Source organism: Nelumbo lutea, chromosome 3 (genome assembly GCF_056320005.1).
Source record: "Nelumbo lutea isolate HS-2025 chromosome 3, American lotus-T2T, whole genome shotgun sequence".
NCBI classification, from domain to species: domain Eukaryota; kingdom Viridiplantae; phylum Streptophyta; class Magnoliopsida; order Proteales; family Nelumbonaceae; genus Nelumbo; species Nelumbo lutea.
The window spans coordinates 18,718,532-18,734,451 of NC_142686.1; the positions used below are offsets into that span (position 1 = coordinate 18,718,532).

Below are 15,920 nucleotides of genomic sequence, written 5' to 3' on the forward strand. Positions count from 1 at the left end.
GGGGAAGATGAATAGTGTTTTTTTTTCGAATTGTCGGAATAGTTATTAGAAGGATAGTGTGAGAATTCAAAAATATTACAATGGTGGACTTCAACGGAAGGCTAACGAAAGGGGGTCTTTCTCTCATGGTCATAGTACAAGAAGTCTTTGTTGCAAAACAATGTACAAGGGGGTCTTTGTCACTGACCCCATAGTATAGGGGGGTCTTTATAATTTACCCTAATATAAAATATAAAGTTTTGCATTCTACATATTTATAATTGTACTCTTTCCAAACTGAGCTAGAGAAAGTTTGTTGCCATTCTTTTTTCTCATGAGGGGAAGATTGAGGCCATTGGATTGGGTTGGTATAGAATAGAGACCATTGTGGGAGATTCGATGATTTTGGGGATGAAGAGGAACTTCCTCTTTGATTCCATGAATCTGATGCCTAGAATTGTCTTTGGTGGTGTTCCAGATTTTTGGAGGAAGCCAAAGAAGGAGCTTCTGAGGTTGACCTGAGAGACGGAGAAACAAATTCTTTCTCATTTTTTAGGGTTTATTTCTCTTTATTTTTGAGAAAACCCTATTCACATTTGTATAAATAAGCAATATTATAGGTTCTCATTGCTAGAAGTCTAGAACTCACGCTGGGGAAGGCTCTTGGAAGAGGGGTCTCATTTTACTTCCTATTTCACTTCTTACAAACAAATAAGACAAAATCAAATCTGAAGCAAAAGTAGTAAAGCAGAATTTACACTCAGCCTATTTGCACTCCCATGCATCTACTCTAATGCAAACAAAGTTTGCACAGCAAGCAAACGGAGCAATTCACATGGTAGCATGAACTATATGGCCATGTTTTCAGCTGGTTGATGGTCCTGTGCTTCTTCAAAGTGAAGTCACATGCATTTAAGGGATTTGGTCCCAACTACTAAACCAGGTCTGAGTGAGTGTGCAATCTAGTCTAGTCCAACTAATTTTAAATCATTGCCTTCAATGTGCATCAATTGTAGTTTTAGGCATTAACTCAGTAATAACTTAGAAAGAGGAAAGGAATTAGAGTTGAGAGGAATAGGAGCAGGTGGTTCAATTTAATTAGCCCAAAATTTCACCACATTACACAGTACGTACAGACAATAATATTAATTGTGTTGTATTACTTTTTGTCAGCTTTTTATCCCGCTAGTTTTGGCTTTCATGCATGGCTGGTATGAAGTCCGTTCCAGTCCACCAGTGCTGCAACTGGTGTGAATTCCATTCCACAACCGCTGTATCAATTCCATTGTCGAATGAGATGAGAGGTGCTAACAGTGTCTTATTCAAAATTATGATGCACGAGGAATCCATGTACGTGAAGAAATGCCAAAGAAAATAAAAAAGACTTACTTACGTATTTTGAGTTTTTTTTTAATAGATTTAAATATATCTCGTGTCTGATCCCACTGGATTTAAACAGACCTCCATCAATGAAATAATTCATTTAAAATTTTTAAAATCCTATTTTACCTTTTTAGATAGATAAAGCAAGAAAGATAAATGATGTGGAAGAAAATGAAGAAAGTTAAACCATTTGTAGAGTAAAAGTATCAATACATCCTCTTTCCACATATCTGGGCATATCAATATTTTAAACTTGAATGGAAATAGTGATGTCAATAGTATGGGTTAAACAAAACTTCAACTTTTTAATATGATATTATCGGATTGGATTTGGGGCACCTAAAAGGGCAGTTTTTTACAAAATAGACATGGAGGCTAGGATGATCCATTTTCTCTTAAGGCTACATGTCAGCCCATGACATGTTTTGACTAATTCTTAGGTTTGGGTTTGGGGTAAATCCAAGCTGGAATTGACACCAAGTGACAATCAAACAATTTTTAGAGCAAGGACGATTTGAAAACTTGAGTATAAAGTTAAGGCCAGTTAAAGTGGACCTTACCCATATCCACGGTTTGACATATCGGGCGATATTGATATTTTTTTTATTTGTTTATTTTTTTTAAATCGGTTCAGAGGGAGCAGTTTAAAGTTCCTCCACTCCTTGAATCGGTCAGAACCCTGGTACACCCTTTGTAGGGGTGTATCGGAGATACTCTGAACCTTACCCATATCAAATGCAGTTTGGAGTAAAAGTTTTTCTCTAACAATAATAAAATCTTTTTCTTGCTGATCAAAAAAAAAAAAAAAGTTCCCTCCACTATCTATATATCTGCATCAAGAACGCATTTTAGACCATACTTTTAGGATGATTGTTGGTCTGGTTCGTCATTTATTTCTCAGGCCAAAACATTCGGGTTTCTCATGTGCCCAATGTGTAATAGAGAGACCACCAATTACATGAGTTTGAAAATTTAGACTTTAGAGTAGATTTTAAAAATTTGAAATATAATGAGGGATAAAAGAGTCACAATATATCTTCAGGTCTTTTAGCCAAAAAAACTCAAGGTATATATGTATTTTAGCCAAAAAAAAAAAAAAAAAAAGAACATGATGGAATGCATAATGGGTCTTATGGACTCAACATGATTTTTGGTCCTTGCAGCAAGATATACATCTCACACGTGCTTTCCTACTTGATTTAACCGAGTCAATCGATTAGGGCTAGTTAGTACTAGACCTGTTCATGGGCCTGGAAGCCCAACGGGTCGGCTCAGCCCGGCTTGATTTTTTTCGGGTTAGGTTTAGGATTTGTCAAAAATGCTTGGCCCGACTTTTATATAGTTTCAACTTTGAACCCTAAATTCTTTTTTATCTTTTGACTTATCTTTTCATTTTCAGTTTCTCACTCTCAAACTTTCAAAATCGGCAAACTCAGGCGCATTATTTTCACTCTGTGAACTTAGGCACCGGAAGTCGGTGCCATCAGAACTAGGTCGTCTTTTTCTCCATCGGTGAGCTCTCTCTCTCTCTCTCTCTCTCTCTCTCATCGACACCGTTTTCATCTTCTATCTTCTTATTTTTCTTCTCATTCTTAGTTTCTCACTCTTAGACTCTTAGAATCAACAAACACAGATGCACCGTTTTCACTCTGCAAACTCAGGCACCAACGACCGAGGCCACCAGAACTAGGTCATCTCTCTCTCTCTCTCTCTCTCTCTCTCTCTCTCTCTCTTTTTCTCTCTCTCTCTCTCTCTCTCTCTCTCTCTCCAATCAACACCATTTTCGTCTTCTATCTTCTCACTTTCTTAGTTTTCATTCTCACTCTCAAACTCCTAGGAATCAACAAATTCAAAGGTGAACTCAGGCACCGACGCTCAGACTCCTAGGTTGGGCTTCGATCTCGGGCCTGAGCTCCGGGCTTTTTATGAGGGCCAGGCTCGAGCCCAAGTTGTAAGCCCATTGGTCGGGTCGGGCTCGAGCTCGGGCTTGAAAATTTTATGTTAATGAAGAGCAAAAGCTTGGCCCGGCCCATGAACAAGTCTAGCTAGTACTAGTTGTTGCCCTCCCATACCCAGACGGCCAAACCTAGTCCTAGGTCCCACTTGGATCCAACTTTATTCTAGGTTGTAACCCAAAAGGTTCATTTACTATTAAATCAGCATATTTTCTAAAATGCTCGTCAATGTTGGGTTAAGATGAAATTACTTAATGGCTAATAAATGTTTGGAATATCAAGGCCATGTTTGAGAGTGTTTATGTTAAAAATAAGTGCTTATTCAAATAAGCACTTATTTACATTTGGTACCTAGCTTTTTCAAGTGTTTATTTTAAAAAATAAGTATTTATTTTATATTGGATGTTTGGTGGTCTTTTTCTCCAATAAGTACTTGTGACTCTCTTGTCTTTCATTTTATTTTAAGTTTTCATAATATCCAATCAAAAGTGAATGAATAAAAGTACTTTGGTAGAATTGCTTTCGTAAAAGTACTTCCATAAAAGAACTTTGATAAAAGTACTTTTGTAAAAGTGCTTCCATAAAAGTGTTTTTATAAAAATACTTTAATAAAAGTGCTCTTATAAAAGTACTTTGCTTATAAGTGCTTTCATGTGAAAGTACTTTTATAAAAGTGCTTTTGTAAAAGTAACCAAAGTTGAAAAAAAATCGTAAAAGTACTTTTTCTATTAAATAAAAAAAAGACAAATATAGATTTATACATAATTATTGAAAATATAATTATAAAAAAAACTATAAATAATTGATGGAAACACAATAAATATTAATTTTAGTATATATAAATATATAATAAATATAGATTAAATTTTAAGATCATTATTAAATATATTATTTTTTCGAAAGTTATTTTTCTAGAATTATTAATTGATATAACTGAAATTGGTTATTTAAATAATATCATTATTTAAATTTTATAATTTTAATTATTTATTGAATTTAGTAATCCATAAAATTATAACTTATACTATTATTACAAAATTTCATTATTAATTTTTTAAAAATTAAATTATTATTAATTTGAATATTATGCTATGACTATTTTTATTTTTAAGATTTTTTTTATTTATTGCATAATTTCATTATTTTAACTATTTAAAATATAGTTATGTTAAATATTTTGTTATTTAAAATATTTAAATAATATATAAAGTATTTAAAAATATTCATTATTTGAATTTAAGATATTTAATTATTGAAATATTAAAATAATCAAATATTTTTCTATATAATTATTTAGCTATTTTTATTATTTTATTATTTTTTAATGTTAGGTTTATATTATTTGAATAACATTTAATTTGAACAATCTGAAAAATCATAATTTATATTGTTAGTACACATATAATTTCATGATTAATTTTGTAAAAATATAAAACTATTAATAATATGAATATTATTAAATCTATTATAATTAATTTTTCTATTTTTAATAAAAATTTTAAAGTTATTATATAATTTCTTTTGAATATTTAAATAATTCTTAAAGTTTTAATTTAAACTTTCTTTAGATAGATATGGATAAAAAGTGGGGAAGGGGATAAATAGGAATTAGAGATAATTTGGAGAGAAATTCTCTAATAAATTAGATATAAGTTAGGAGATAAATAGAAATTAGAGAGTGGGAGAAGTAGTTTAGTACAAATCTTAGGAGAGGAGATTGTTGGGAACATGTGGGTGAAAGAGAGATTTTAGATAATTTTTTGTGGAGAATGAGAGCATCTCATTGGTTCGTTAAAAAAATGACATGAAATAAAACATAAAAATTTCAAAAAAAAAAGAGAAAAGTCCTAGACTTTCTTCTTTTAATATATAGATATAGATAATAGACTCTCTACAAGAAGCCATCTTAGGAAGAGGGGGATAAACATGGATGGCTCTTGCTGCTTTTGTGGCAAATGAGGAAGATGTAGAGCATATTTTAAAGAAAATGCTCCTTTACAAAACAAATATGGTTAATGATTAGCTCATCTCTTGAGGGCCCCAAGGAGAATGATCGATTTTTATTGGATAGGTGGATTAGGATAGGAAATAGCAGCAAGAATAAAAGGCTTCACTTAGGGGATGCTTGGTTCCGTTAGCATTTATTAAAAAAACACCACCACATCAACGCCACATAGGCGTTGGCATTTATTGCTGATGAAGCAAAATGAAACAATTGTTTGGTTTCACTGTTTATCAAATAAATGGTAGAAAACTAAAACGCTTTGATTTTTGTGCATGGGGCATTTGGGGAAACGTCAAATTCTTGTTTCCCTTGATGCCCTAGCGTTTCTTAAAACCAAATACTGATGTGACACACTTTAATGGGTACAAATTTGAAATGGAGAGTAAAAAACGTTTGAAGTGAAGTTCAACCAAACAAAAAAAAATAGAAAACATTTAAAGTGAAAAAGTACAAATAAATGCCCTATCCATAAACGCTCACGGAACCAAATACATACTTAAAGAAAAACCTACTTTTATCTTGTGGTCTCTATTGAAAAACACAAATGTTAAAGTATTTTTGGAGAACTTTCGGGGGCTCTCAATATGTTTGTGGAGAACTTCCAAGGGATAAATGCCCCATTTCCAAATAATGGGATTATCAAAATAAATTTCAATGCTTCACGTAACGATGATGAGAAGTATATTCAGCTAACTGCATTCAGCTAAGAGATATATTCGATAGAGATGACGTGCCAACATGTATATCGAGAGGCAAACTAGGCGAGAGACTTAAACATCTCTTTTCTTGTTTTTTTTTTCACCCAACAGTGGTAGTTCATCCCATTTCCCTTAACCCTCCCACCTCAGTGGCAGCGGAATTTGATCCTAGGTCTTTACTTTATCAAGTCAGAGAACCTACCAACTGAGCCACCATCAGTTGGTATCTCCACCTTTCTTGTTGTTTATTTGTTTTGATGACTTTTGGGGACATGCTACCCCCCGTTTTGCGTAGTTGCTTCGGGATGGCAACAAGGGGGAAGGGTTTGTAAATTATAGACACTTTCCGCCTCCTTAAACCTCTCAACATGTACCCATTCCAAAACTTGTACCTGGTTAGATTTTGAGAACCCAAATCCCCCCCTTATATGAAAAACCCTCCATGACCCTACATTTAAGGATAGGGTGGATTGGATTTAGAACTCATTTCTAATTTCCTATATTTATTGTTATATATAAACAGTAAATAAGTAAAATAAGATAAACAAACAACAAAATTTCCAATTATTTGATTAAGACATGTAAAAAGCACATAAACTATCAATTATACTTCACATAAAATTCAAAACATCATTAAATTCAACACCTAAACACAAAGTTTATAAGTTTTCTAACAATATGTGGGTCGGAGAGTCAATTTTAACCTAATACCGTACCCTATGCATACCCATATGGGTTGTAGAATCCCATAACTCGTTCTTGCCCCAGAACCCTTCCTTCAAAGAAAAAGAAAAAGAAAAAGAAAACGCTCTATTAGGGAAGCTATTCATCAAGTAGGTAGAAATTTTCATCATTATATATATATATATATATATCAAACGTGTACATGCGTTTGCACGTGATAATATCTTTAAGACAACTATTTATAATCTATGGGCAGTTTTTGAACGATTGGGTAGTTTCTGAAGTAAGAGCAAAGGGCATATATGCTATCTTTTATATCCACTATATGCTTAGACAAAGTGAGAGCAAAAGACATATATTGCATTCGCTCTATATATATATAACAATACTGGCTTCAGTCAGGACAAATTCATGCCCACACCATTCTAACAGTTTTTTCCAACCTTATATTGGGAATATCTCGAATTAAAGTATGTAAGTATGAAGAAATTCTAAAAGCTGTCAGAACAGAGTTTGCCCTCACTGAAGCCGAACTCGTATAAAACTGTCTGGACCGCCGGACGGGAGTTACGGGATTGTTATTTTGTAGGATATCGATGACTCGGTTAAACCAATAATAAACCGTACAGATGAACCATGAACCACCGGCACCAGTGGCTCGATCTCCGGTCCGAGTCTCACGAAATTGCAGGTAGAGAGAGACACAAGGCCCAGTAGGTGTAGGGTTTAACAAAGCCACCACAGCCTTGTGCTACCGGAGCATCTCCGGCTCGAATCCCTGGAAGCCTGAAACAGCCTTTAGCATTCTCTCTCTCTCTCTCTCTCTCTCTCTCTAATTCCAGCTTTTTGGAAGATGTGGAGGAGACCACCGTCGCCATTGGCGACCTTGCAACTTCGACAATTTCTTCGCGGCTTATGTTCTTCGGTCAAAGCCCATGATCTCTCTCATTCTCTTCCTCCTTCTCCTGTGCTTGAACAGTCTTCCTTTTCTTCTCTGCAATACCATCGCCATCCATTAACTCCTCCATCGCATCCCTTGTTTCCTTCTTCGAGGGCCTTCTCATCTCGCCCGCGTTTCCGAGGCAAGGACGTTCAAAACCTAGAACAGATTGCTCAATCAATCTCGGAGGAGCTTCTCAAAGATGCCAATGCAGAATCCATCTCATTGAAACAGCGGCTCCATCTCCACTTCTCTCATATTCGTCCAACTCCTGAACTGATACTTCAGGTCCTCAATCGATCCCCCGACGCAGGCCGTTCGGTCCTAGATTTTCATCAGTGGGTGTCATCTCAGCCGGGTTTCAAGCACGACGACGAGACTTTCTCTTACCTCGTGGATTACTTGGGCCGTAGAAAGGACTTCAAGGCCATTCACGACGTTCTCGTCGATGGCCGTGGCGTTACTGGTCGTAAGACTCTGGCTTCGTCGATTGATCGCCTCGTTAGAGCAGGGAGAGATACGCAGGCGGTTGCTTTTTTCGAAAAGATGGAAAAGGATTACAATTTTGTACGTGATCGCGAGTCGCTTAAAATGGTTGTATCTGCTCTCTGTGAGCACGGCTATGCTGGTAGTGCGGAGAAGATGGTGAAGAATCTGGCTCACGAGTTCTTCCCTGATGAGTCTATCTGTGATTTGCTCATCAAAGGATGGTGTAGCGATGGGAAGCTCGATGAGGCGAGGAGATTGGCAGGGGAGATGTATCGTGGAGGTTTCGAGCTTGGTGTAATGGCTTACAATTCGATTCTTGACTGTGTATGCAAGCTTTGTAGGCGCAAAGATCCTTTCAGTCTCCAGTCTGAAGCAGAGAAGATTCTCATGGATATGGACGTTGCAGGGGTGCCCCGCAATGTCGAGACTTTCAATGTTCTTATCTCCAATTTGTGCAAGATCCGTAAGACTGAGGACGCTCTTAAGCTGTTTGAGAGAATGGGAGAATGGGGATGTTACCCTGATTCTACTACCTTTCTTGTCCTAACGAGAAGTCTTTATCAGGCTGCCAGAATAGGCGAGGGGGATGAGATGATTGACCGCATGAAATCTGCAGGATTTGGGGATGCTCTCGATAAGAAGGCTTATTATGGTTTCCTAAAGATATTGTGTGGGATAGAACGGGTTGAGCATGCTATGAAGGTATTTGCAAGGATGAAGAAGGATGGTTGTCAACCTGGGATCAAGACTTATGACCTGTTGATGGAGAAATTGTGTGCACATGGTCAGGTGGATAGAGCGAATGCTCTCTATAGAGAAGCCACAAAGAGAGGGTTACCTATGACACCCAAAGTGTATAAGTTGGACCCAAGATTTGCTAAGAAGAAGCCTAAGGTCAAGAGGAGTGAGAAGCCCAAGAGGGAGACATTGCCAGAGAAGATGGCAAGGAAGAGAAGGCGTCTTAGAAAACTTAGGCTGAGTTTTGTGAAGAAGCCCAAGCGAATGATGCGTAGGGCTTTCTGATTAGAACTAGATTATCTGTTTGAGGTGAGAGCCATCCATGACTGTAGCAGATGGACCAAGTTGTTTCAGTGGTCCTTCATTTACTTTTCTGTTTGCACTTTTTGTTGTTTTTCTTTAATTCTGATTACATTGGTAACTTATAATTATTTCAGATGGATTCTGTTGCCTCATAACTTCTTTTCTTCGATATGCATTCTGCAACTTCTCAGCCAATAACTGATGAAGACCACTTGTTCTAATGTTTAATTATCTTTCTGACTTTATATTTATAACATTATAAAGGGATAAATTTTACTGCAAACTATATGCACAGTTTCCATGTTTTCTTGTTGGATCCCTTGTCCTCCATACTCGTGTTTTGTTAAATGTCTTAAATTGGCCATTTTTATTGTATACCAAAACGTATGGCATGTCTAAAATTGGCAGTGATACTAAAAGCTGTATCAAGAGTGCATCTCTGTTATTCTCAAAAGATCTATGTTCATATTTTGGTTTTGTGCCACTACTGCTTAGTGATGCAATATTGCAATCATATAGCCTTCTAAATTATTTGACTTGATTTGCATTTTTTGGTTTTGTGCCACTATTTGGTTTTTCTTTTCCTCTAAATTACGTCCAGTGGTATTGGTAATAAATGCTCTGACTGTGGATGGAGGCACTAGAAATGATATTTCCAGGCCTTCCAGGCCTTAACATTGAAATTTCTAGTGAAACAGAGATTTATTTCCTTCAGTGGATGTTTTTCTGTTATTCTTAACAAGTTATGTGAAAAGGGGCAGTTTTAAACTTCATGGGATGGGAGGTTTCAATCTGTTACCCCAGTGTTAGTCTTGACCTTGGCACTCTTCACCCATGGATCCATCCTCCATAATGTTGTTTTATTCAGGAGTTGTTAGTTGCATTACCAGAGTGTTATTTATCTTTTATATTTTATTGATGCATACACATCTCATGGTTGGTGAGTAGTGTCACTGTACCTGAACTCTGAAATTCAACTTTCTCTAAAGGTTGTTTTGGCTCCTGAAAACTTGGGAGTATAAGATTTGAATTCCATGTGTGTCTATGGCATTAAGGTCTTTCAATTCACCACTGTGACTCCAAATATCCATGGCCTTCCAACTATACTATCATAGGTTGGTTAGATGTTTGGAGGACCTTCAGATCTCTAGCTATTTATTTCCATTAGGCCTGCTTTTTTTTCCTTGCTTGCTTTGCATGAAATGAGATCTATCTTGGCATGTCACCGTGGGTATGGACTTGTTCCCCAATTCAAGATCGGATTTTGTCCTCACAACACTTGCAACCATGCATTTGGAACATCTTTGTACTTGTATTTCACGGGAAGATGTTCCCAATGCATGGCTGAATATTTACTAAAACCTCCCACTCATCAATATATATATATATATATATATATATATATATATATATAAACACTAAAACCTCCCTTATCTGACAATTATTAAAGCATTGGGAACATTCCCGTGCATTGGGAACCTTTCCTCAATTATTTGGAAATTATTAAAACTTTCCCTACTTTGTTGAATATTTACTAAAACCTTCCTATTTGGCTTTTTTTTTTTGTAGAGCCCTTAATACCCCAATACCCCTTAGGCTCAAGTTTATGGATTCACAAGCAGACCTGGACCCCTTAATCCGTGGTGATTGGCGTTACCTTTAACAATCTTACTATATGCTTCTGGGTGTGCAGTTTCTCCCAACAGACATGAGAAGTTTGAGTTGTACAATTTTGAGGCATGTAAACCTGGGTTGCTGCCTAGGAATCAGGATGAGTCCATGTGCTTCTCTCTAATTCTCCATTCATTGTGCAGTCTTAGGACAACAGAGCTCTCTGCCATGGCACCAATCTAGAAGGTCCCCCTCAAGTAGACTGGATTGGCCTGGTTACTTACCCCTCCATGTAAGTATGAACCCAAGGATAATATGTTGGTTGTCCAATGGAGATGGTGCAAGCTAGACAGCCTAGATTTCTATTGGCAAACCTACGAGAAATCCAATTTGTGTTCAGTTTTGTCTTAGAATCCAATTCCAGGGTCAATAATAACCCTCCAAGCTGTCATACCTGACAAACCTGCTTCTCTAGCCCACATATAACTCGGAAGCAATCTGCTTAAAAAAGGTTTTCATTTTGTAGATTTTCATAATTCTGCATAGCACATAGATCCCTTCCCATATGCATTACAACATAAGGCAGTGTTTTAAAAGCACAAAGGCCAGTTTGCACCTGAGGTGCAAGGCGAGGTGCGCGCCTTTTTAAGAAAGGCACAAAACTACAAAAAAAAGCTAAAAAAAAAAAAAGTCAGAAAATTCAAAAAAAATGCAAAAAGTCAAAAAAATATTAGACATAATGTTAATAAAAATATAAACATAAATTTTAAAATAAATGTTTTAAAAAATCAATTATCTAAATTTAAAATACATAAACATAACATGTAAAGCGTATTCAAATGAAAATTTAAAAATAAAAGCAAACATATAAAGCATTTTCAAGCATGTAAAACCCACAATCTCTTTTTTTCCTTAATTGCATTGCTTCAAGTAGCTAAAGTGATGTAAAACATATTGCATTCTTGATTCTATGAGTTGCCTTTGTACCATGCCCCTTGAGGCAAGCCCGAACAAGTCTATGTTAGGGTTCGAAATTCTTATTTCTCACATGAAAAATAATGATTTTATAACTTTAATTGCCTTTTAAGAAGATATTTTATTGGAATGAATGAACGAACATCATTAGCAAATAGGGCATTTTCGAGGGGTGCGGTTAGGGATCCACCCCCGGCCCAGCTGTTAGACTCAAAAAAAGGCAAAAAGCATAAAATTTTAAAAAGGCACATGCCTGGGCTGAGGCGCAAGGCGCATCAGGCACACCAGGCGTGCACCTTTTGAAAGGGGTATGCCTAGGACCTGGGCGAGGCGCCTTTTGAAGTTGCATCTGTGCGCCTAGGAATGCCTTTTAAGTCACTGACATAAGGATCACCAAGAAGTACTGCAACAACCTTAAGAATGTAAAGGTCTAACTGCCCACCTGATATATCATTAATAAGATGAGCCCCTATGCTGACTGCTTCAGATGCAACTTCTATGTAATAACTAACAAGTATCAATGGATAAGAGCTTTCTCTCTGCTTCAGGTGTTTCTATAACAGATATAATTCAATCTAGTTCTTCTGAAATCCTAGAAGCAAATGGATGTGTGGATTGTCAATTGTGCACCAAACAGACATGAGAAATGGCAGACTCTACAGACTGAAACTTACCTCCACCAAACCATCTGGAATCAGATTGAGAACACCCATAACAGTAACATGGATTTTTCTGACCAGTCCCATGACAGATTTCCAATTGGTAAAACCCACCTTAATCCTTCCCTTACAACCATTTCATGTGGAACACCAAGAATCTCAGAATTTACTTTAAACCTTCCTTAGAACAATATGTCAAGGTCAATTGTCCTTAGGACATGCTTTATTCCATCACTGTGGCTCTATTCTTCTCAATTTACTTAAGCACTTGCAATGGTTCAAGAGGCCCAGGTTATACTACACCTCTTTAACTGCAGAATTGAGAAATAATGTATGCAGGCTCTGTTTCATGAAAACCCTTGTCTTGTGATGTGAATGCCCGAACTCTTTATTAAGTGCCAAGCTTCATTAAAGGTATAAAGTCTATCACCCACATTGCTTAAAGCAATTATTACTCCCTGATCTGGATTATGGATTTCCACTGCAGTATCTGAGGACAAATGGAGGAAAGGACATGTTGCTGCAAAGAGGGAGAAAACAAAGGTGTTAAGAAAATGGTTTGGGTTATCGCTGTTTTTACTTTTTAAGATTGCTATCAATTTTCTACCAACACTGTTAATGGTTTTTTTGCATATGTTATCATTATCCACAGATAAAATATAGGGGAAAAAAAATACACTTCACATTCTTCACCATTCAATGCGTTCCACAAGGCCATAAAAGCAGAGTATCTCCTATGCCATGATGCGTTAGTAGTATTGCTCTTCATCAATATTTCTACCAACACTGTCGGTGATCTTCTACATCTTATGTTATTAACAAGTACTAGCTATATGTTACACTTAAGTCTCAATATGTCCCACCATTTGATGAGACCCATCTGCAGGTCTCCCATATAAAAATATGCCACTTTCAGATGACTCATGACTGTACCATCTAATAATGTGAAACTCAATTAACTTGGTGGGTCCTGTGCACCTGCTTGTATACCATGCAAATGATTTTCGATCAGTAAAACGATCCCTTGCAATCAAGTATCTTAGGCTAATTGCAGGGACAAATGCAAATAACAAAAAACAAGAAACAAAAGTCATTTTATATCACCAAAGGTTAAAGTAGTACCATCAATTATTAAAAAAAAAAAAGTTAAAGTAGTACCACATAATTGAATAAGAAAAAGAAGCGGAAAGAATGACAGTTACAGTTCCCAATAGATGTTTATTTAGCCGAAAAGATGTTCGCTCAAGCAGAAATGACTCTTTCCAACCAAACTTCAGTCATGCAAGATGAATGAGCTATACAAAAGATTGGCTAAACCAAGAAATAAGTTCCATATCTCCCAACAAGTCTATTTTTATAGAGACACCTGTCAAACATCAAAATGTAAAAGGAGAAGGAAACAAAAGAAGAATAGACATCAAATCCAATTAGTACCCTGCATCAATTGAAAGCGAAGAATTTTATAGTTCTTTTACCAAGCCAATCGACTAAAGTCAAGAGATGTACATCAAAGAAATGACACAAGATGCTCAATCTGTTTCAAACACGTGAGATTTCCTTTATTGGTGCAGAACTTGGTATTAGTTTCAGAAAACTGACAATCAAAACAATATTTTTACTAAAAGAGGAATTCGTAATAAAACTGGCATGCTATATGTTGATTTCAAAATCTTAATTCTTTAGAACTTATCCTTTCCAATTTTCATTTTGTATTTTTAATCTTCACATGTTGATTTGAATCCCTAGCTATGATGCCCAGATACGGATATGGGGATACAAGAAATGGGGATAATAAGGCTCTCCATTTCCTAAATCCCATACACAGACGTAGGTGCAGGTATCCCATGCAATATGTTTATATCATGCTTTCATATCTAGTTTTTGAAGCTGAATGCCATTTTTCAAGACTTATTTCTTGCTAAATTTAATCGACTTTCTAACATGTGCAGATTTTTATAGTATAATTTCTTAAAAAATACCATTTACATGTTTTTAATGTTTATTCCATTCAGTACATAAAGTGTCCATGCAGTATTTGGTAAGTATCATATAGCACCAATATGCTAGGCATTTAGATGTATCCAGAATTCCAGATATCATAGATCACTAGAACTCCAGTGTCGCAATTGCAGGTAATCATGGTAAAAGTGCAACTGTGTTGGTTACAATTTTAGTGCTCATATTATTTTGAAGGGAAAAGAATAATTTCTATCTTCTTAAACTTCCCCAACAATTTATGGGAAACAAATGGCTACATTATTATGGACCAAGTAATTGAGATCTTGAACTTGGTACATTTGTCATACTTGCTCATCTTTGCAATTGAACAATCAACAGTCACAGTTCTAAGTACCTTAACATACAACGGAATAGTATAATGCTTTAAACTTAGAAGTTAGAAGGAACGGCCTTACAAGTATGGAATACTGCTTTCAAAGATTATTGAATGCTAATCTAATGAAGACCAAATATTTTGACATTAAGAGCTTGATAAATCACTTGATACTTTGAGTGTGAATGAAAAGATTGCAAGGGATTGACTTTCAAAAAGATAAAACGTAAAAGTGTTGATTTACAGAGTTGGCCTTCAAAGAGATATCTGTAAATGTTTTATAGGACTTCAGTCTTTATTAATAGTAAACAAGTACCTTACCTATATCTGTAAATGTTTTACAGGGGGACTGTGTTGCCACAATGGCAAGATTCTAGGGCTGTACATATTGCCCTTAAATTCTTTTTGTTATTTACTTTGTTTTTGTTCTTCTCTTTTTTTTTTTCTTCTATATATTAATGCATCCATATCTTAAGCCACAGCAAAGACTTCAATGACCTTAATAATTGAAAATATAAAATCCCTGAAGTTCTTTTCTTATTCTTCTATGCATTAACCATTCCCCAACATTCTATTCCTCCTTGAGAAGGGTTGAAAACTTGGAAAGTTGTAACAGAGGAGAACCATATCAGTCGGCTAGTAATATTACAGAGGAAAGCATCATTTTTCCATCTCCTAAATCATCCTAGATCAAGTTGAAAGAGACAACATCATAGGTACCAAAGGAGTTAAGAGGAGGAAAGGTTCACCACACCTATACCTAGTGAACATTCCAATAACCCAAGAAGAAACAGAAGAAAAGGAAATCCTATTTCTTTTTTTCTCTATAAATCCTTCTTTTGTTTTGTCTCTTTCTCTAAGTAGCTATTCTTACTTAAAACATGTCAATCATTAGTTGCTACCCATTGGAAACCAGCTACTTCTGTGGCTACAAACTCAGAGGGAATGAACATTGACAATAAAGCAAGTAGTTCAAGGAAGGATATGAAGGTCAATGATTTGGAGGGTCAAGACAGTTGAGCAAAACTTGGTTATCATAACGAGCCAACTTTTGCAGAAATTGCTGAGGATGATATTGAGGGTGTCATGGAATTTTGAAAAGAGGTTGAGGATGATTTCAGCTTCACATATGGTTGGCCCCCTTTGTTTTGTTGCTTTGGAGCCGTTCA

General features: G+C 36.0%; 1 protein-coding gene and 1 pseudogene across 1 annotated transcript; one reads left to right on the plus strand and one right to left on the minus strand.

Annotated features, from left to right (window-relative positions):
* Positions 1-7,001: 7,001 nt before the first annotated feature.
* Positions 7,002-9,329, plus strand: PNM1 (Pentatricopeptide repeat (PPR) superfamily protein). Its single transcript, XM_088975348.1, has one exon. It carries the CDS (start codon positions 7,558-7,560, stop codon positions 9,154-9,156), a length of 1,599 nt encoding a protein of 532 aa, XP_088831474.1. The 5' UTR covers positions 7,002-7,557; the 3' UTR covers positions 9,157-9,329.
* Positions 9,330-12,074: 2,745 nt separating this feature from the next.
* LOC148863348 (folate synthesis bifunctional protein, mitochondrial-like) lies at positions 12,075-13,513 on the minus strand (annotated as a pseudogene).
* Between the last annotated feature and the right edge of the window lie 2,407 nt (positions 13,514-15,920).

Bases quoted from the DNA above. Each gene is read 5' to 3' on its own strand.
- PNM1 (XM_088975348.1), top strand. From the start codon at position 7,558: ATGTGGAGGAGACCACCGTCGCCATTGGCGACCTTGCAACTTCGACAA.